Genomic DNA, 16,461 nt, shown 5'->3' with positions numbered 1-16,461 from the left:
TGTGGCTTTTAAGATGGTGTACGGTAAGTCATCTAGTATACTCAATCAATAGTGTGGGCGTAAGATACTCAAGCGTGACTTCAGTAGTTTGGTAATTAAAAGACGAGTAGTTTATAGCCTTGGTTTGGTTCACAAGCCAAGCAGAGGAGCAGAAAGAAAGAAGCTTCTATAACGAGCTGCCATTTTTTTCTGCCTCTGACACTGCTTCCGCCACTGTAGACTTACTCAGAACCAACCGGCTGAGTGAAAGAAGCGGATATTAAAATGTCCCTGCATAATGTATTCATGAAGGTTTTCAAGTGCGGCACGTGAGAGAGAGAGAGAGAGAGAGAGAGAGAGAGAGAGAGAGAGAGAGAGGGTTTCTGGATCAGTTAGCTTTACAGGGGGAGGTGTTGCCAGGTCACTAATAAGATCTCTAATATTGCAGAGTGAGCGATTGCACAAATGCTTTCCCCCAAACAGTCACTTTGAGACAGGCATAACAATTATACCATTTTCTGGTACACTAAGCCCCTCAGGTATGTTAAAAGTCTCAGAGTGGCTGACTGGGTTCTGGCCTCCATAATTTGAAGTATGTCGTTAATGGCCGTCACAGGGTGCTGCCTGAATAGTAATCCACAGGGGAGAAGCAGGTTCTTAAAGGCCAATGCTACCCTTTACTTTTTGGAATTACTATCCTGGAATTAGGGTTTTCTCTCCTGTGGAACTGATCTGCAAATTGTTTGTCTCTATGTCACCCATGGCTAAGTGAAGGAGGGAGGGAGGGGAGGGAGCAGTGAGATGGAGGAGTTACATTTTTTGGGCTGCTGGGTGACTGACTGAATCATGGCAGCAGAATGCCTAAGGCCAGAGGGGGCTAAATGAGGTGGAGCTGATGATGAGGTCTGGTTGTGTGTGTCACAGTGTTACAACTCATCATAGAAACACCTCAGTATAATTACAGATCTCAGGCAAGAGACTCAATCTATTCTATTGGCTTTGTCATGTTTTCTGTGAGGAACGGTGGCTCACGCAAGCTGCTGCTGCTGTCCTAGTTTAGCTGAAGAGAGAGAGAGAGCGAGAGAGAGACACACAATAGCCAGCGTCTTCGTTCAACCTCCAAACAAATAGTCGATGGAACCAAGTAACCGACAGTAAAGTGTAAAAAGATCCAATTACTGAGCTACAAGTGCTTTCAGCTGTACAAATGTCACTTTAGATTGCATCTATCTATCTATCTACCCACATCAATGGCTGCTGAAATCCTCCCAGGGTAATTGACACGTTTATATGAAAACAAAATGCCAGAGCAGAACCTCAGAGAGGAACACACACTAGAGGTGTCTTGAGGCAGTTCTAAACTCAAACCAGGACTTACATCAATCAGGAGAAGGGAGGCTGTCTGCACTTATTAAAGGGCTAGTCACATGACAGGGTGCAGAGAACAAGCATCAAAGCTGGTCCAAGTTAAGCTGCCCTAACTGCTTGTTGTGACTCCGGAAAGGAAAACTTAATTGTCCCTGTAACTGCCCGGCCATCGTGAGAAGGATATATTGTTCACGTGTTTTGGTTGGATTGATGGGATTATACGTGACATGTCAAAACAGGGGGTTGTGACAGCGTCTCTGGTGTCCACTGTCCACTGTGTGCATTATTGTCAGGAATGCAGATGAGCCCTAACAAGGTTTTAATCCAGCAGCAGTCATTAGCGGGGAGGGCATCTTAAAACAAATCTGGGGTCAGGCCGTGTTAGGGCCGAGAGCCCCTCTCCCACCGGGTCACTGAGCAGCATGACACAGAAACATCAGCACTTTATCTGCTTTTAGCTCCAACACCAACCTTCCTTCCTTCCCACACAATCAGGGCTCTTTCCTCCCCTCCTTCCTATGGGGAATTCCTTTGCCATCTCATCTTATAGGATATAAGGGGTACTCAACTACTATTTGAGAAGGTCCGTTCACACATTTTTCTTAGACGTCAAAGGTTCGGATTGATATTGTAATTTATCGGCGTAGTAACAAACCCCAACCTCGTGACCCATGTGACCCCAAACTGTTCCCACCCCTCTTGTTGGCATGGACAACATTTTGCCATTTTTAAGCTCATTCCTGCCAAATCAACACCATGCCATGGGGCAGATAGAACATTTTGCAGTTTTAGCAAATTTCCGGCAGTTCTAAACATTTTGCCATGTCATGTGTGTTTTGATACCTGAGTGACTCAACAAAATCAATGGGGACCCCTGGGGGTTGAGGTCAATGGGTACATAATCTGGCTGTGAAAACTACAATATTTAGATACAGTTGAAGTCGGAAGTTTACGTACACTTAGGTTTGAGTCATTAAAACTTGTTTTTCAACCACTCCACAAATTTCTTGTTAACAAACTATAGTTTTGGTAAGTTGGTTAGGATATCTACTTCATGCATGACACAAGTCATTTTACAAACAATTGTTTACAGACAGATTATTTCACTTATAATTCACTGTATCACTATTCCAGTGAGTCAGAAGTTTACGTACACTAAGTTGACTGTGCCTTTAAACAGCTTGGAAAATTCCCGAAAATGATGTCATGGCTTTAGAAGCTTCTGATAGGCTAATTGACATCATTTGAGTCAATTGAAGGTGTACCTGTGGATGTATTTCAAGGCCTACCTTCAAACTCAGTGCCTCTTTGCTTGACATCATGGGAAAATCAAAAGAAATCAGCCAAGAATTCAGAAAATAAATTGTAGACCTCCACAAGTCTGGTTCATCATTGGGAGCAATTTCCAAATGCCTGAAGGTACCACGTTCATCTGTACAAACAATAGTAAGCAAGTATAAACACCATGGGACCACGCAGCCGTCATACCGCTCAGGAAGGAGACGCGTTCTGTCTCCTAGAGATGAACGTACTTTGGTGCAAAAAGTGCAAATCAATCCCAGAACAATAGCAAAGGACCTTGTGAAGATGCTGGAGGAAACAGGTACAAAAGTATCTATATCCACAGTAAAACGAGTCCTATATCGACATAACCTGAAAGGCCGCTCAGCAAGGAAGAAGCCACTGCTTAAGACATCTTAAGACATCAGTCAGGAAGTTACAGCTTGGTTGCTAATGGGTCTTCCAAATGGACAATGACCCCAAGCATACTTCCAAAGTTGTGGCAAAATGGCTTAAGGACATCAAAGTCAAGGTATTGGAGTGGCCATCACAAAGCCCTGACCTCAATCCCATAGAAAATGTATGGGCAGAACTGAAAAAGCGTGTGCGAGCAAGGAGGCCTACAAACCTGACTCAGTTACACCAGCTCTGTCAGGAGGAATTGGCCAAAATTCACCCAACTTATTGTGGGAAGCTTGTGGAAGGCTACCCAAAACGTTGACCCAAGTTAAACAATTTAAAGGCAATGCTACCAAATACTAATTGAGTGTATGTAAACTTCTGACCCACTGGGAATGTGATGAAAGAAATAAAAGCTGAATTAAATCATTCTGTCCTATTATTCTGCCATTTCACATTCTTAAAATAAATTGGTGATCCTAACTGACCTAAGACAGGGAACTTTTAGTAGGATTAAATGTCAGGAATTGTGAAAAACTGAGTTTAAATGTATTTGGCTAAGGTGTATGTAAACTTCCGACTTCAACTGTAGCTGGTTAGCCTAACTTACCCATCTCGCTAACATGGCCAGTAGTTAATCATCTGGACATTTCTGACAGGTTAAAAATATCTCTTTGTTATGTCAGTGATAAACATAACAAGAGGATAACTGCCCATTCACTAGCAAATTAATTTCGAATTTGAACCTTGTGCAGAAAGTTAAAAGCCCAACTGAGTTCCTACAAATGTGATTTTTGTGTTTGTCGGGACCCTCGGTCCATATTGAACCCGTTCTGGGTCCGAATCCGAACTGCGGTCCGCCACTTGAGCATGGCTGCTCAATATTGTTAGCAATTTATGTTATTCTTTAATAACACAGACCCCAAAGCAAATCAGGGGGAGGAAAATAGGTTTATTCAAAAAGGACAAATCAGTAGATGGTCATGCTCCCCTGTCCTTAGTGATGCTCTCAGTGATTCTCTCCAGTGGTTCTCTCCAGTGATTCTCTCCTGTGATTATCTCCCCAGAACAAAGGGACAGGATCTTGTTTTATTACCCAGCCCTAGCATGTGGTTGACCAATTAGAAGTCCTTGCAGTACAACTGGGCCAATGGCCAAATAACAAGTATCTTATTTCAGGCTCACTGTATAGATAAATTCGTCCCATGACTCTGACCCATTGATAAATAATTCCCCATTACAGAAAAAAACACTATTTCCATTGATTGTTAATTCTATTGACTTCTCATCTTCTTGACCTCATTCCCTCTGTCTCTGCGTTGTGTATTTTCGACATATTCTTACAATATCAATAACTTAAAGTTCAACGAGGACTATTTTCCATTTTCTGTTGAAGTTTTGGAGTTGAACTGTATCGGTCATAATTTGTGGTTCTGTGAAAATAAAAGTGACATTTCATTCAGAAGCCAACTGGTCTTGAGGCATGACTGTGTGGTTGATACTGTAGATGGAAGTAGGGTATCAGACATCAATCTGTCCATCTTCAAGCTCACACCAGCAATGAGCAATGCATGCCCCATCTGCACAAATATTGGAATTCAATGTCTTGAGTGTATTATCTTTGCTTAAGAAACGTGTCGATGTGTTTACTTCCTCTTGCTTAACTGTGGACATATAAAAAATGTGTGAGAATTTCAATATTCAGAACTGCTACAATGTACAATTACAATCGTAACTTCGCAGCTCGTCACACCAGGTGCAGCAACAATACAGTATCTGCGCAGTAGAAGTAGATAAAAATAGACAAAGTTTCAGAGTTCATGCCCAGTGCAACAGATAATTACTCAGCTATAAACTAGGTGTCACAAGGTAACAGGTACATTTCTCTAAAATGCTTTTTGAATGCCTCTGCCATGGGGGAGAATAGTCTCACTGGAATGAATTGAACTTAATTGTCATTCATAACCCACGTTGCAGTTTTACACTGGTTGAGATAACGCTATCTTCCGCTGTTTCTACTGTAATTGAAATTTCCATTATGAGGTGTAAACATTTAAGAGTGGCCATGTGAATATTCATCAGAGTGGTAGCAAAGCCACGAGGGCCACAGAAAGACTGTTGTTTAGCAGCTAGTGGAGGAGTGAGTATGTGTGTATGTATGTGTCTGTGTGGACATGTTTAACTATACTTATGGGGACCAGAAGTCCCCACAAGAATACTAAACAAACAGAAATTTGACCAAATGGGGACATTTTGTTAGTCCCCACAAGGTCAAATGCTATTTCTAGGTTTAGGGTTAGGGTAAAGGTTAAGTTTAGGTTTAGGGATTAGGGAAAATAGGATTTTGAATGGGACTGAATTGTGTGTCCCCACAAGGTTAGTTTGCAAGACTGTGTGTGTGTGTGTGTGTGTGTGTGTGTGTGTGTGTGTGTGTGTGTGTGTGTGTGTGTGTGTGTGTGTGTGGTGTGCGTGCGTGTGTGCGCGTGTGTGTGTGTGGTGTGTGTGTGTGTGTGAGACGATGTGAGTTTGAGAAAGTAAAGGAAGTATACTTAATAGAGTAAAACTCCAGCACACAGGTGCCACGATGTGAGTTCTGAGTATGTTTGCCCATCACGTATTGACACACATCTTTTTTCAACAGCTCCCTCCCAAGTCAGTGAAGTCATCAAGGAGAGAGTGCAGCAGCGCAGCATCCAGCTCTCCTGGCAGGAGCCTGAGCAGCCCAATGGAGTCATCACCGAATATGAGATTAAGTACTACGAAAAAGTGAGTGTGTGATGCCCCGCTGAATCCATTAATGAGAGAGAGAGAGAGAGTCAGTCTGTCCGTCTGTCTGTCTGTCTGTCTGTCTGTCTGTCTGTCTGTCTGTCTGTCTGTCTGTCTGTCTGTCTGTCTGTCTGTCTGTGATTGTGTGTGGCAGCTTTGGACACAGACAACTCTGGCTCTCCTCAACCCTCTCCCCCTATCTCTCTCCTGTTCTTCTTAGTTTCATTTAGCCTACTCTTCATTTTGCATTATATCTGCAAGACGCTGCGAGTGGAATCAGCAGGATTCTGCGAGTGCGTCCTTTGTCTCAAAATTGAATGAGACGCTCATAAGATTTTAATCAGTCCCTGGTCCTTCACAGCCACCCACACACGCATGCCAGGCAGCACACACTTCATTGCACTACCTTGCCAGCATTAACAATCTCTTACTGTATCTTCCCTCGCCCCCTCATATATAATAGAGCTCCCGTGTGCTTTAACTCTGAACAAATGAGCAAGGTAGTGAGGAGGTTGATGAGGTTGAGGAGAGTGGGTTTAACACAACAAATCAAAGGGCTAGATTCCATGGCTCCAGAGGTTCCAGACCCTGTTGAGCACGACCTCTCAGGCTGCCAGGAATCAGTCTCCTGGGTCACGTACTGTGGCTGTAGTCTGCCCAGCTGTAAAATTGGAAACAAGCATGACTTCTCTCCTAATAGTCTTTGGCATTCCATTTGGTGTTTTTGCTGACAAATAATTTACAGATCAACAACAAAATACACAGTACACGCAGTCTGTAGATTCCAAACGGATTCCGAGCCTGGCATCGCAGAGCTTCTTTTCTGCCTATTGGCTTTGATAGAAAGCGTTTACAGCAGTGACTCTCAACTGGTGGTCACAGGAGGATTTTAAGGGGTTGCGGGACTTGTGCAAGAATATATATATTGTCACAAGCGTCATTAAGGACAGACCAAGGCGCAGCGGGTATAGTGCTCATTCTTCTTTCTTTATTTTAAGAGAACACGTAAACAAAGAAAAAACTAACGACAGCAAACAGTTCCGTAAGGTTCACAGACTATAACGGAAAATAACCACCCACAAAACCCAAAGGAAAAACAGGCTGCCTAAGTATGGCTTCCAATCAGAGACAACGAAAGACACCTGCCTCTGATTGGAAACCACACTCGGCCAAACCTGGAAAACGGAACATAGAAAATGAAAACTAGAACCAAAATCCCCTAGACCAAAAACCCCAAAACACACAAAACAAACACCCCCTGCCACGCCCTGACCATACTACAATGACAAAAGACCCCTTTACCGGTCAGGACGTGACATATATATATATAAAATATATAATAAGAAAACACAAAAAAACATTACTTTGCAAGGTAAACACCGCACCAAAACATTTATTTTGAAAGGATACCGCCGCACCGCTTATTGGGGCAGACTGTACACACCGCTACCGCTACACACAGGTGTGTGCTGCACCGCTCATTGTTGCTGACTTTACACATGCAGGGCGTCCGCAGTGGTGAAAAGGCTAGCTACACTCTGACTCTCAGGGTTTCGCGCTGCACACACTCACTGACCAATACAATAACGTCCTCACCCCACACACACACACTGATCCAATGAAATGACAGATTTCCCGACACACACACACACACACACACACACTGATCCAATAAAAATGGCATTCTGCAACATTGTTTTGTTTTAAATGTGACACGTCCAATCAGATAATACAGTATTTCTTCAGACAGCTAGCTTGATTGACAGCTAGCTATGCAGATGTGTTCTGCAGGCATTGCACATGTTAATAGTTAACTGTCATTTAACTCATGCAGGCTAGCTGTCAGAGTAAAATCATGGATAAGTTTTTAAAACATGCAGCTCCCACTTCATCTACTGCTGCTTCCAATGTCAACAGCAAGGCAGACAACCCGGTCCCTGTCAAGAAGAGAAAATACAACCCCGACTTCCTCATATATGGTTTTACATACAGTACCAGTCAAAAGGTTGGACACACCTACTCATTCCATGGTTTTTCTTTAGTTTTACTATTTTCTAGAATAATATTTTGTAGAATAATATGGAATCATGTAGTAACCAAAACAGTGTTAAACAAATGAAAATATATTTTATATTTGAGATTCTTCAAAGTAGCCACCCTTTGCCTTGATGACAGCTTTTGACTGGTGCTGTGTATAGAAGACAGGCAGGGTGAGTGTAGACCGCAGTGCGTCCTATGCAGTGAGCTGTTAGCTAATGATAGCATGAAACCCTCCAAAATGAAAAAGCATCTGGACACCAAGCATCCGAGCCACAAAGATAAGACAGCTGACTTTTTTTAAAGGAAAATGTCAATATCTGGAGGCCTCACAAGATTCATTGAAGAACGTATACAAGGTACAAGAAAAAGCACTTCACGCATCATACCTTGTGGCCCAGCGCATTGCTAAGTGCAAAAAAGCCTGCACCAGCGCAGAGAATCTCATACTCCCTGCTGCGATTGATATGTGCACTGAAATCTTGGGAGAGTCACACGCCAACAAACTTAAAACCACACCCCTATCCAATGACACCATGAGGAGAATCCAGGACATGTCTGAGGACATAATGCACCAGACAGCACAGCGCATCAGTGCAAATGGCCATTACGCAGTGCGGCTTGATGAATCCACAGATGTGGCCAACCATGCAATTCTAATGGTCTGTGTCAGACACGTCTTGGATAATAACTTCGAGGAGCAGTTCCTTTTTAGTGCTGATTTGCCCACCACCACCACTGCAGAGGATATCTTTAACACAATGGATATGCTCCTGGGCTCCGTGGGACTGGCCTGGGATTGGTGCGTCGGTATGACCACTGATGGGGCAGCTGCCATGACGGTAAAGCACCAGCAGGTGCTTTATCATGTAGAGGTCCGCTGGCTTTCCAGGGCTAAAGTGTTGGGTCATTTTTATGAGCTTCGAGCGGAGATTACTGAGTTTCTTCCGGAAAACAAGTCACCTCTGGCTGAACATTTCGATTGTGAGGAATGGCTGGCGCAGGTAGCCTACCTTCCAGATATTTTTGATCATCTGAATTCGCTCAATGTGTCAATGCTAGGGAGGGGGCACAATCGATGTGAACAGAGGGACAAAGTAGATGCCTTCGAGATGAAGCTCACCGTTTGGGCAAGTCATGTTTCTAACGGAGGGATTGACATGTTTCCCAATGCTGATGTAGAGATTCCGAATCTGGTCAACAAAGCGCACGGCGACATACTGAAAAAAAACCCATTGAACAGCATCTTGTCAAGCTGCCAGGAAAGTTTTGCAACTACTTCACAGAGGATAACAGGAGACAAGACGACTGGATACGGGAGCCCTTTCGAGTGGAGATGGTAAGCATCATGTTGCCAGGCAACGAAGAGGATCAGCTGGTGGAGCTGTCATTTGTTTGCGGACTGAGCATGCGCTTCCCGGGAAATGAGTATCCTGCTCTCGCCTGTCATGCAATCAGAATCATGCTACCGTTCAGCACTACCTATCTGTGTGAAAGTGGCTTCTCTGCTAGGGCCGTGCTGAAAACTTAAAGCAGAAACAGACTGGACAGCCAGCATGTCCTCCGAGTTGACCTGTCAACCATCATCCCATCACCCCAGTTTCAATAAATGTATCAAACTGAAGAAACATTCCAGCTTTCCCACTGATAGGCCACACACACAAACACACACACACAATAAATGTTGGGTCGCGATTCAATTGTCATTGTCAAAACATTTATGCTCAAAAAATGGCTGTATCTTGGTGTCTATGATTGACAGGACTAACATAACATAACACAAAGCCAATGTCTGTTCCTCTCTAAAGGACCAGAAGGATCGCATCTACTCCACAGTGAAGTCCAGGTCCACGTCAGCCACAGTGAACAACCTGAAGCCCAGCACGGCCTACGTGTTCCAGATCCGAGCCTTCACCGCGGCCGGCTACGGCACCTACGGACCCCGGCTGGAGGTCACCACCAAGGAGGAGGCCTCAGGTACCAGCAGAACACATGCATGGGCGTGCACACACAAAGGCACGCACGGACACACGCATAAGCACACACACACACACTCTATAGAGATGATTAGTGTGTTCAGACCTTCGTCGAGTTACTGCTGATCTCATAGCGCCAATTTTCCCTTTTAGAAATATGCTTGAGGATCGTCCACAAGGAGCAGTAGGTCTCAACTAAAGTGGCAGGGCTCAGAAATCATTGCCGTCCTCTGTCGCTGGTGTTTATATAGCAACTGAACTCACTTGATTTAAAATGCACGAATTCTCCCAGTAATGCACCGTTTGCACTGACAGCAGAAAGTGCCACTGCACCCATTCTTTTGAGCAATTGGTGGTTTGTCAATGCAAATAGTCTAGCGGTGTAATGTGTCTCTGTATGGGAGACAATCCAACCTGAATGTGTCGTTGTTTCAGGAGAAGGGCACCAGCATTACCATCTGGGACTATTAAGCCCACTTTCTGAAACAGTGGAGCCGTGCATACGGAGGCTAGAAATAGAACTAGACACCCTTGTCTCTGTGGTAAAGGGCGAGAAGGGGGTTATCAGTCTCCCCGCTCACTCCTCATTGGTTCTATTATGCCCTGTAGATTCCAACGTCTGATGTGCTGAAAGTTCACACTGTGTGCCCTTTGTGTGTGTGTGTGTGTGTGTGTGTGTCTGCTTGCGTGTGTGTGTCCCTCTCCAAGCAGCCACCATTGTCTCCAGCGAGCAGAATCCCGTCATCATCATCGCGGTGGTAGCCGTGGCGGGGACCATCATCCTGGTCTTCATGGTGTTCGGCTTCATCATTGGGAGAAGGTACGCTCTCGCGGGCCCCATTGACTCTCCGCTGCTGTGAGTCTCTGCTTGTCAATTAGCCTTTCTGTCACTCACTGGCCTCCATAGCCGTGGAGTCAGGCCACCACACACCACACGCACCCATCATCTGTGGCATGCTGTGCTAATGGTTTGTGATGCATCATTTTCCAGTCCTCACACTGTGAAGAAAAACGGACCGTATTTTTTGCATGTCTTTTTGTTGTTGTTGTAATGGATCCATTATAGAGACAAGTGTACTCTAAAATGAAAGGTTTTTGCTCATATTTCTGTGTGCGTGCGAGTGAGAGGGTGATGGTGAGTGTGTGTCCGTTAACTGTGTGTTTGTGTATGTATGTGTGTGCGTGCGTGTGTTACATCTGTGGTGTTATACAGTAATACACTCGGGTAGGATGAAGTGCTGTTTGGCAGTGCTTCTAGCCATCTCCTACCAGAGCAACCCTCCTATGTGTCAGTCACCATTACCGCCATTTCCTGCTGCACTCCTCCAATGATGCTTCATTACTATATGGATAGCATTTCATCACAGCATGCCTTACATGGGGGTAGAGCCTTGTACACATGGAATTTCTATATGCATTTGACATATTAACCTGCATGTCAACCATTTGTTACTTGATGTTTCCCATCCATCCATTTTTCAGTTTGCCAGCAAACACTATTGTATAGTGCAATGAATTACCTGCTTGAGGGTGCATTCAATACATCAGTGTTGCAAATTAATATAACAAGGAATGCTGATCAGTCTTTTACAGAGAACAGCATGTAGTAGTACCACACAAGGGTACTTTAGTTCAACATCAGCAGCCAAACATTGTTCCCATACCTCTCCGCTGGTACTGTATCTGTATAGACTGCATTATGGCTTCGCTGCATTAAGATTCTAGCAAAACAGACCATTCTACCTTCTGCCTCTGCCCAATCAGTTGATTGTGTGTCTACCTCTCTCCCTGTCAGACACTGTGGCTACAGCAAGGCGGACCAGGAAGGAGACGAGGAGCTGTATTTCCAATGTGAGTCCCTTCTTTCCCCGTCAGCTCACACGCACACATTGAAACACCTCAATTACAGCACGGCCTCGCCGTGACACGGGAAATGGGTCCATCAACAAGGCCCCCACGCCGTAATGTTTGATCCCTTTCATTTGATAGGTTTTTATTCTAACAAAAGACAGGAACCCTCGCACTAGCATCTGTTTGGGATTTAATGGACAAATCTGTTGAGATGAGGACATTAGGCTTAGTTCCAAACTGCAAATACATGCGTATGAGATTTGCGAGAGAGCCGTGAGCCAGGGCTGAGCTCAAAGTGATAATATTTCATTAAAAATTAAAAAAAACCTAACTTTTCAGGCTCTTTCGTATGCTCGCCGTATACTGTTCGTTTCCTGGTGTTCCTCGGAGTAGAGATAGAGATACATTCACTCGATCCTAAGGTTCTCCTTCCACGCTCCTTTAACCAACACACACACCACACCACCCAGTCCTAACGATGCCCCTGGAGATGCAGCCGCAGACATCTTCCCAAGCGAAGCCGTAATGATCTGTTGCTGTAGGCAAACTGACGATTTGGAAACAAAGGTTCAGGGTGTCGGCATGGCCACAGCGGTAGAAATAGGGCTGTGTTGGCGTTCCACGGTCCTCGGCTGCTAAGTATTTGACAGATCAAGCTGTAGGAAGGCGCAGGTCCTCTTGCTAAAAACACTGGGTGATGAAAACACAAACAAGAGCGCTCCGCTGTTGTTGGGCCTAATAGAGGGACTTGCTCTACAATATTAAATGAGGAAACGCTGCCAGGGCGACAGAAGCCAGATAGTGCGTGAATTCAACATGTAGGCTTAATTTGTCCGCTGTGTAGCGCGAGAAGTCGTGATAAGACGTCTCCCTATCAGATCCAGTGACAGCTTGGATGGACGAAGCAATTATAGGAGCGAGTGGAGGGAAATATCAGCTGCCATCGCTGGAGCTCCTAGCTGGAAAACAATGCATAGTGTTTGTTAGTGGGTCGGCCAATATGGCTTTCCAGGACGCAAACAGAGGATATTGCAGAATTTTTTTTCTTCGGCTTGTCGTTATTGAGCCTGGAGCTGATTAGTAATTTAATTATGGTGTTTTGGTGTGTCTGTTTTCCTTGTATTTTATTGTCTTCAGCTATATGCATCTCATTAAATAGCTTGTGGTATGGAAGTTGGCAGGTTATGTTGTAATTAGGGGGAATTTGATATGAACAAATTAGGTCAGCGGAACACACACGTACCATAACAGTGTCATTTATTAGTGTGGCGTTATATCATATTTTTTTTTCTCAAACCACGGTCAGCTAAATGCTTATTTTTCTTTGTACTACGCATTTCCCCTATGTGTGCATGAATACGTATGAGTCAATCCAGTATCATTGTGTTACTTCATATTTTATGGTGATACATGATTCAAAACATGTACTCGTTGTGCTGATCTAACTGTGATATAACTACAGTCACCATTACCTGGGCAGCATGATTCAGGAGGTTATCAAGCCACAGAAACGACCATAAGTAAATAACTTGCATTCATGACTGGCATTACTGTATATCAGGGTCTGTCTAACAGACTTTTCATTCACTGGCAGAGCTTGATTGGTCTGAGCTAGCTCCAAAACCTGCTCAGTATAGCAGACAACCTTGGCAGTAAATCTCGTTCTAGGCTGCTCAAACCTTTGTTGGTCCTTTTGTGAGGAGGTTGAGAAGAAAATATAATAACGTGTTCATTTCTATTGGAGGAAAAATAAAAAAGGAAAAAATAATAAATGTCTGGTATAAGGGTGTTTGTAAAAAGAGCTTTTTGACCCAGGTGCTTTCCATCAGCTGGCTGTTTAGCAATTCCTTCTGAATGGTTGCTGTTGGTAATGGTGTGTCTGACAAGCGCCCGGTCGGCCCGGCATGCTGTATGCATATTTAATCATAACAGTAATCCCCTTACCTTTCTACAGTTAAATTTCCAGGCACCAAAACATACATTGACCCTGAAACCTACGAGGACCCGAACAGGGCTGTCCATCAATTTGCCAAGGAGCTGGACGCGTCCTGCATTAAGATTGAGCGAGTTATTGGAGCAGGTGAGTCTGGCTGGTGTCTCCCAGCTCTCTCTGTTTAGTCATACCATACACTCATACATCACAATGACAGCCACATATTTACACTTTGAATTGGGACACGGTTTATCCTCGCTGTATATTGATAGGGCAATTGCAAAAAGGGGGGAAAAGTTCATTGCAGTTAATGTGTGGGCCTGCATCTTTTTTAAAGGTACGACAATAGCAAAGATGCTTCACGGCTGATGAATTGCTGCCACATCAGATTTAGAGATGCAGTCAATGAGAGTATCTATATTTCCACAGCTTGAGCATAACAAGATGTCCTACTCCAATTTATTATCTCCTGCAGCACAGCTGTTTTCTCTGAACGTACACTAAGCACTTTGTAAAAAAACATGATTGCTAGTTTTTCTGAAGGTTCATGACTCATGAGTGGTTTTGTCTCTGTGTCTGTCTCACAGGAGAGTTTGGGGAGGTGTGTAGTGGACGGATGAAGCTCCCAGGGAAACGGGACATGTCAGTGGCCATTAAAACCCTGAAGGTGGGCTACTCAGAGAAACAGAGGAGGGACTTCCTGTGTGAGGCCAGCATTATGGGCCAGTTTGACCATCCCAATGTTGTCCATCTGGAGGGAGTGGTGACCAGAGGTAAGGACTGCATTCTCTCTCAAACACACACACACACACACACACACACACACACACACACACACACACACACACACACACACACACACACACACACACACACACACACACACACACACACACACACACATACGCCTACAGCTGCAGCAAGAAAGTAAAGCAAGTGCACTCAAAGACCACACTATATATACAAAAGTATGTGGACTCCCCTTCAAATTAGTGGATTGGACTATTTCAGCCACATCCATTGTTGACAGGTGTATAAAATCGACCACACAGCCATGCAATCTCCATAGACAAATATTGGCAGTAGAATGGCCTTATTGAAGAGCTCAGTGACTTTCAACGTGGCACCCATCATAGGATGCCACCTTTCCAACAAGTCAGTTTGTCAAATTTGAGCGAGGCCTAAATGCCCAACATCAGTGCCCAACGTCACTAATGCTAATGCTCTTGTGGCTGCATGGAAGCAAGTCCCCGCAGCAATGTTCCAATATCTAGTGGAAAGCCTTCCCAGAAGACTGGAGGCTGTTATAGCAGCAAAGGGGGGACCTACTCCATATTAATGCCCATGATCTTGGAATGAGATGTTCAACGAGCAGGTGTGCACATACTTTTTTTGTTCCTGACCAAAAGTATTACTAATAGACGTGCTTCCATTCAGCCACAAGGGCATTAGTGAGGTCGGGCACTGATGTTGGCCGATTAGGCCCGGCTCACGGTCTGCGTTCCAATTCATCCTAAAGGTGTTCGATGAGGTTGAGGACAGGGCTCTGTGCATGCCAGTCAAGTTCTTCCATACCAGACCTCGCTTTGTGCATGGGGGCATTGTCATGCTGAAACAGGAAAGGGCCTTCACCAAACTGTTGCCACAAAGTTGGAATCACAGAATCGCCTAGAATGTCATTGTATTCTGTAGCATTAAAATGTCCCTTCACTGGGCTAAGGGACTTAGCCCAAAACATGAAAAACAAGCCCCAGACCATTATTCCTCCTCCACCAAACTTTACAGTTGGCACTATGCATAGAGGCAGGTAGCGTTCTCCTGGCATCCACCAAACCTAGATTTGTCCGTTGGACTGCCAGATGGTGAAGCATGATAAATCACTTCAGATGTTTCCACTGCTCCGGAGTCCAATAGCGACGACCTTTACACCCCTCCAGCCGACGCTTGGCATTGCGCATGGTGAACTTAGGCTTGTGTGCGGGTGCTCGGCCATGGAAACCCATTTCATGAAGCTCCCAACAAAAAGTTATTGTGCTGTCGTTGCTTCCAAAGGAAGTTTGGAACTCAGACAATTTTACGCGCTATGAGATTCAGCACTCGATGATCCCGTTCTGTGAGCTTGTGTGGCCTACCACTTTGCGGCTGAGCCGTTGTTGCTCCTCAGTGTTTCTACTTCACAATAATAACACTTACAGTTGACCGGGGCAGCTCAGAAATCTGCCCTGCTAGACGAACTGACTTGTTGGAAAGGTGGCATCCTATGACGGTGCCACGTTGAAAGTCACCGAGCTCTTCAGTAAGGCCATTCTGCTGCCAATGTTTGTCTATGGAAATTGCATGGCTGCGTGCTCAGTTTTCTACAGGTGTCGGAAATGGGTGTGGCTGAAACAGCCAAATTCACAAATTTGAAGGGGTGACCGCAAACTTTTGTACATATAGTGTTTCTGATAAAAATAGCCTTGCTCCCTGCTTTATATTGTCTCATTTAGACAGCCTAAAATAAGGAACAGATGTTAACACTTAATTACAAACCAATGAAACAAATGGTTCAATATAACACTAAAGGCGGAAATGTATTTTAGCAAGCCGTTAATAAACAATTGCAAGACATTTTTTTGTTGTTGTCAAATAATGGATGTGTCACCCTTGTTTTCAGGCAAACCGGTGATGATTGTGATTGAATATATGGAAAACGGCTCGTTAGACGCTTTTCTCAGGGTGAGTACCTCTCAACGCGTTCAATGCTCCCGAGTGGGGCAGCGGTCTAAGGCACTGCGTCTCAGTGCAAGAGGCGTCACTATTGTCCCTGGTTTGAATCCAGGCTGTATCACATCCGGCCGTGATTGGGAGTCCCATAGGGCGGCGCACAAC

At 44.6% G+C, this 16,461-nt stretch overlaps 1 protein-coding gene across 9 annotated transcripts in view; it reads left to right on the top strand.

Annotated features, from left to right (window-relative positions):
* The window catches only part of LOC106607720 (ephrin type-A receptor 7), a 72,517-nt gene that overhangs the window by 49,450 nt on the left and 6,606 nt on the right, over positions 1-16,461 (top strand). For 3 of the 9 annotated variants that reach the window (XM_014204986.2, XM_014204981.2, XM_014204988.1), the window contains exons 6-12: positions 5,669-5,793; positions 9,639-9,807; positions 10,515-10,626; positions 11,602-11,657; positions 13,612-13,737; positions 14,178-14,363; positions 16,247-16,308. In XM_014204986.2, the coding sequence (XP_014060461.1) occupies positions 5,669-5,793; positions 9,639-9,807; positions 10,515-10,626; positions 11,602-11,657; positions 13,612-13,737; positions 14,178-14,363; positions 16,247-16,308 (836 nt within the window). The remainder of the gene's footprint in view (positions 1-5,668; positions 5,794-9,638; positions 9,808-10,514; positions 10,627-11,601; positions 11,658-13,611; positions 13,738-14,177; positions 14,364-16,246; positions 16,309-16,461) is intronic. The other 6 variants (XM_045720777.1, XM_045720775.1, XM_014204987.2 and 3 more) reach the window with 3 other exon arrangements.

Source organism: Salmo salar, chromosome ssa06, assembly GCF_905237065.1.
Source record: "Salmo salar chromosome ssa06, Ssal_v3.1, whole genome shotgun sequence".
NCBI lineage: Eukaryota > Metazoa > Chordata > Actinopteri > Salmoniformes > Salmonidae > Salmo > Salmo salar.
This window is presented reverse-complemented; position numbering and strand designations above follow the sequence as displayed.